The sequence below is a fragment of the Lipotes vexillifer genome, unplaced genomic scaffold (assembly GCF_000442215.2).
Source record: "Lipotes vexillifer unplaced genomic scaffold, Lipotes_vexillifer_v1.1 scaffold1261, whole genome shotgun sequence".
NCBI lineage: Eukaryota > Metazoa > Chordata > Mammalia > Artiodactyla > Lipotidae > Lipotes > Lipotes vexillifer.
Window position 1 is genome coordinate 810,684 of NW_006796548.1, and position 4,612 is coordinate 815,295.

At 56.8% G+C, this 4,612-nt stretch overlaps 2 protein-coding genes across 3 annotated transcripts in view; both read left to right on the forward strand.

Annotated features, from left to right (window-relative positions):
* The window catches only part of CCDC28B (coiled-coil domain containing 28B), a 3,033-nt gene extending 1,464 nt beyond the window's left edge, over positions 1-1,569 (forward strand). Inside the window, 4 exon segments of the mRNA XM_007468667.1 lie at positions 1-27; positions 146-339; positions 563-585; positions 1,371-1,569. The exon segment at positions 1-27 is cut by the window's left edge and continues 12 nt beyond it. Of these exon segments, the coding sequence (XP_007468729.1) occupies positions 1-27; positions 146-339; positions 563-585; positions 1,371-1,425 (299 nt within the window). The 3' untranslated portion in view covers positions 1,426-1,569.
* Positions 1,570-1,855: 286 nt separating this feature from the next.
* Positions 1,856-4,547, forward strand: IQCC (IQ motif containing C). Of its 2 annotated transcripts, XM_007468669.1 has the most exons (5): positions 1,856-1,904; positions 2,318-2,461; positions 2,682-2,946; positions 3,184-3,302; positions 3,419-4,547. In XM_007468669.1, the coding sequence occupies exons 1-5, from the start codon at positions 1,863-1,865 to the stop codon at positions 4,250-4,252; spliced, it is 1,404 nt and encodes a 467-aa protein (XP_007468731.1). In that variant the 5' UTR covers positions 1,856-1,862; the 3' UTR covers positions 4,253-4,547. The 2 variants fall into 2 exon arrangements, with proteins under 2 accessions (XP_007468731.1, XP_007468730.1); XM_007468668.1 differs by lacking the exon at positions 1,856-1,904 and having other exon boundaries at positions 2,264-2,461; positions 3,419-4,252.
* The last annotated feature ends 65 nt before the right edge of the window (positions 4,548-4,612 follow it).

The window sequence follows — 4,612 nt, forward strand, 5'->3', positions numbered from 1 at the left end:
TCCACTCAGGCCGGCTGCAGGCCTTCGGTGAGTCCTGGGGGCGGGGCTTAGAGGGCATGTAGGTGGGGCTGGAGGGCTGGGTCTCTGGGGCGTGGCTGGGACCAGGGTCCCAAGCTTGCTCCCAGAGCTGACAGGTGCTGTCCAGGGAAGGAATGCTCCTTTGAGCAGTTGGAACACGTGCGGGAGATGCAGGAGAAGCTGGCCCGGCTGCACTTCAGCCTGGACGTGTGTGGAGAGGAGGAGGAGGAGGAGGAGGAGGAGGACGGGGTCAATGAGGGGCTACCTGAGGAGCAGAAGAAGACGATGGCTGACCGCAACCTGGACCAGCTGCTTAGCAATGTGGGTCAGGGCTGGGTGCTTCAGTTCCTGGGGGCACCAGAGGGTGTGTGGAGGGGTACATGCTTCTAAGATCATTCCTGGCCCCTGGGTGAAAAGCTGGGGGTGCATGGAGCCCAAAGCTCTGGGCCTCTCAACCCCCCACCAGAAGATGAACGCCAGAGCATCTGGAGTTTGACCAGGTGCCCCTCCTTACAAAAACTTCCCTTTCTCTCTCTGTTGACAGCTGGAAGATCTTAGTAATTCTATGTATCCTTTCAAGGGGACTTGACAGTGTGTAAGTGTGTGCACGCCTCCCAGAGATAAAATCAGCTTCGGCCTCCCCACCACCCTGCAGGAATCTTTACAGATAACCAACATCCTCACCCCTTTCAGTCCTACAGAATTAGCCACAAATTCCCCCTACCCAGGTAGAGGGTGCAGAAAGAATTCCCCAAATATTAGGAGAAAGAAAGGTGGTTGCAGGGAATATGTTTTACTTGCTTATCAAAATCTTTGCAAGGGGCTTCCCTGGTGGCGCAGTGGTTGAGAGTCCGCCTGCCGATGCAGGGGACACGGGTTCGTGCCCCGGTCCGCGAGGATCCCGCATGCCGCGGAGCGACTAGGCCCGTGAGCCATGGCCGCTGAGCCTGCGCGTCCGGAGCCTGTACTCCGCCACGGGAGACGCCACAAAAACAAACAAACAAAAATCTTAGCAAGTACTTTAGCCGATACCAATCCATGGCAAAGATTGTCTGATGTCTTCCTATTCTTTCAGCACTGAACAATTCTTTTTACTGACTTAAATTATCTCCGCATCTAGTTCTATCAGTAGTAGTGCGGGTGCACGCTCCTGCATGATCTAAAGCAAAAGCGAAGCGGGTAAGGCACCTAGCAAGAAGGACAGGTGAGGACTGCAACCCCAGACCACGGAGCACTCCAGAGTCCCTGGCCCCCGCCCCCTTGCGCAGTCGGGGAAACTGAGCCTGTGCAGGTTGGGAAAATAGGGCTGCAAGGACCCGGGTCCAGAGCATCACAATCCTTGACCGGCACAGACAGAAGCTGCACCTGGCTGAGAACGCCGAGCCTGAGGAGCCGTCAGCTGTGTAGGTGTCGGACCCAGGCTCAGACTGCCCCTTCTCATTCCCTTCAAACTGTGACTTTTTACGGATTCGATTGGGTGTTCCGCGGCCCCCCCAGGTGCTATGGGGGAGGGGGGCATTGGATGGAATTAAACCATAAAGAAAGCAAGCGGCTCTGTGTCCTCCCTCCCCTCCTCGAGCCTTTACTCGGCAGGGGCGCCCGGGCCCCAGCTCTCGCGGGAACGCCCCTTTGCAACAAACGGGTTTGGGAGGTCCCGCTCGGGGGGCTGGACTCCCCTGTGCTGCTCTGGGAGTGGGAGTTGGGGACAGTTGCCAGTTGGCGCCCAGCCCGGGACAGGAGCCGAAAGGTTGCCATGGAGACGGCGGGGCGGGGCCTGAGCAGGTCAGCGCGGCGCAGACTGGTGACGCACTGCGCAGGCGCCGGGCGGGTCAGTTTGCGCCCGGATGGAGCGGGAACGGTTGGATCAGAAGGTGACAGCGCTGCAGGTGCGGGACGGGCTGGGGTGCGCATGATTCCTCCCCCCCGCACGGGATCTCGGACTGGGACCTTTGGACAAGATGAGGCTGTCACGTCTAGTAACCTGCCCGCGTGCCCACCTCTGAACCTACCGACCCAGCCCCACCGGCCTGAAGAATGCGGGGACCCCACGGACCCTCACGCGCCCCCCACTCCCACTACACAGTCCTACGGGATCAGGGAAATGAAGGGAAGGGCCTTTAATCAACGAGGTGGATCCAGCCCAGCACGCTCCCTCGAACCCCCAGAGCGCCAACACACAGCGTCACCTGTCCTCTCCCGGGGGCCGGGTCCTCTCTTGCAGACCTCTCCAGGAGAATCCCCCAAGATGCCCCCATGTTGCAGTGATAAGGGTTTTCTTTCCCCTCGTTCTCCACACCAGGCCTGCATCCGGGGCTTCTTGGTCCGACGCCAGTTCCAGAGTCTTCGAGCTGAATATGAGGCTATTGTACGAGAGATCGAGGGTGATCTGGGCACGCTTCAGTGGACTGAGGGCTGGATTCCCAGGCCCCGATTTCTCCCAAAGGTACTACACACCCTAGAGGTAGAAGACAGGGGGAAGAGGGACCTGGGCAGGGGATTCCACCCTTCATGCTGACAAGCTATTCTCATTGGAAAAGGCAGCAGACTCAACCTCCTCACACCCCAGTCCTTAATCCTCATCAACTTGTATGCTAAATCATGGCACCCAGACACTTGGAGGGTTTAGCCTTGGGGCTCTCATACCTTTCTGACTGATTTCTCAGAAGGCAAAATCCCATCAGACCTGGAAAGCTGGAGAGAGGGTACCAAATCCAGAGCACGAACTATGGAGCTGCTTCCCATGTAAAGAGCCTGAGAAAGAGGCCATCTGGGAGGAGATGATACTGAAGAAGTCAGGAGAGAGCTCAGCAAACTCAGGCAGTCTTCCCTGCAGAGATGACAGCCCATGGCTTCAGGATGAGCAGAGCAGGAGGACCAGGAAACCGAGCCAAGAGGAGACCAGAGACATGTCAAAGATGGAGAACCCAGGTACCTCTCTGCCTAGATCAGGGCAAGCCCCTGACCCTCTCTGGGCGTCAGCTTTCCCATCTGAAAAGTGAAAGGCTTGTGCTAGATAAGCTGTATCCCTTTCCTTCTTCCTTCTGCTTGGTTGGGGGTGACTCATGGGTGGGCAGGGGGAGGGTGCCAGGGTCTAATGCTAGGCCAGTGCCCACTCACTGTCTGCCCCCTCAAGGCTTTTTCCCTTCATTCTTCCCTCCTTCACAGAAGCTGCAGGTCCAGGACTGCCCCACAGCCAGACTGAGCTCCAGGAGCTCCAGTACCACCGCAGCCACTTGGCTATGGAGCTGCTGTGGCTGCAACAGGCCATCAATAGCCGTAAGGAGGTAGGCACTAATTTGAAGCCCTCTCTGCACATTTAGGGCCAAGGGTGGGGGTTAGGGAAAAGCCTCCTGCCATGCCCAAGCAGACCTGCCTGGTACAGTGTTCTCTTCTCCAACAGTACCTAATTCTCAAACAAACGCTGAGATCCCCAGAGGCGAACCAGGCCAGAGACGAGCCCAGCTTGTGCGCAGACCATGGGGGACAGGGCTGTGAGAAAGCTGGCTCACGACCAGGCCCACCACTGGAAGACCAGTCCTACAGAACTACTAGAGAGCCAGACCACATGGATGACTCCTGCTGGAGACTCAGATCACAACCCCATAAAACCCCAGAAATACTGGCCACTACAAACAAAACCACTGCTGTGGCTAAGTACAGGGACCTATGCTACAGACAGACAGGACCACAGCTGCCCACACCATGGGATAATCAGGCCATAGGGAAAAGGCTCACCAAAGAGCCAGAGTGTGGAGAACAGACCTTTGGAGGGACCTGCCTGCAGCTGACAAAACTTCTAGAGGACGAGACACACAAAGGCCTCAAATCTAGGGGCTACTGTTCTGGAAAGGCCAGGACACAGCTGCCCACACTCTGTGAGGACCCAGCCATTGAAGACAACTCTCCCAGAGGGCCAGGCCAAAAAAAGCGTGATTGCCAAAGAGCTGGGCCACAAGAGTTGGGCCTCTCAGGGGACCATGTCATCTGTGATGGGACTTTGGCAGAGCATGGTGGCCTGGATCTCTGGAAGACTAAACCACCCAAGGGCCGGACTCCCAGTGATAAAAGCTCCACAGATAGAACCTCCAATGAATCTAGCCATGAAGGATGGAAAAACCAGAGGACTGTACCATGGAGATCAAGGCCACCTGAGAAACTGTCTTCCACAGGGTCAGACCACACAGGAGAGGATCACTGGAGGGGGCGACTGTGGAAAACAGGACCACCAGGCTAGACCCTGGGGAACCAGGGAAGACCAGGTTCCAAAGGGGGATTCTATGAAAGGGCAATGAGGGAGACAAGACCTCATTGTAGCTCCCTGGAACCAGCTCTACCTCCTGCCCCCTGCCCGTGGGTACTGGTGGCTAATGAGGCCAAGAGAAGCTGGAGCACAGAGCTGGCATCAGTAGAGGTAGGAGGATACTTTCATCCTCTGCCTGTGGCTCAACCCAAATTTTGGGATAGGGAGCCACCTGGGGTGAGTAAAGTTGGGGGGCTGATGGAGAATAAAGGTGTTCCTTAGATTCTGAGCCTGGTTGTATTTATCTTCTGCCTCTGGTCAGGACAGACTCTGGTCCCTCCTGTTCACTTCCTG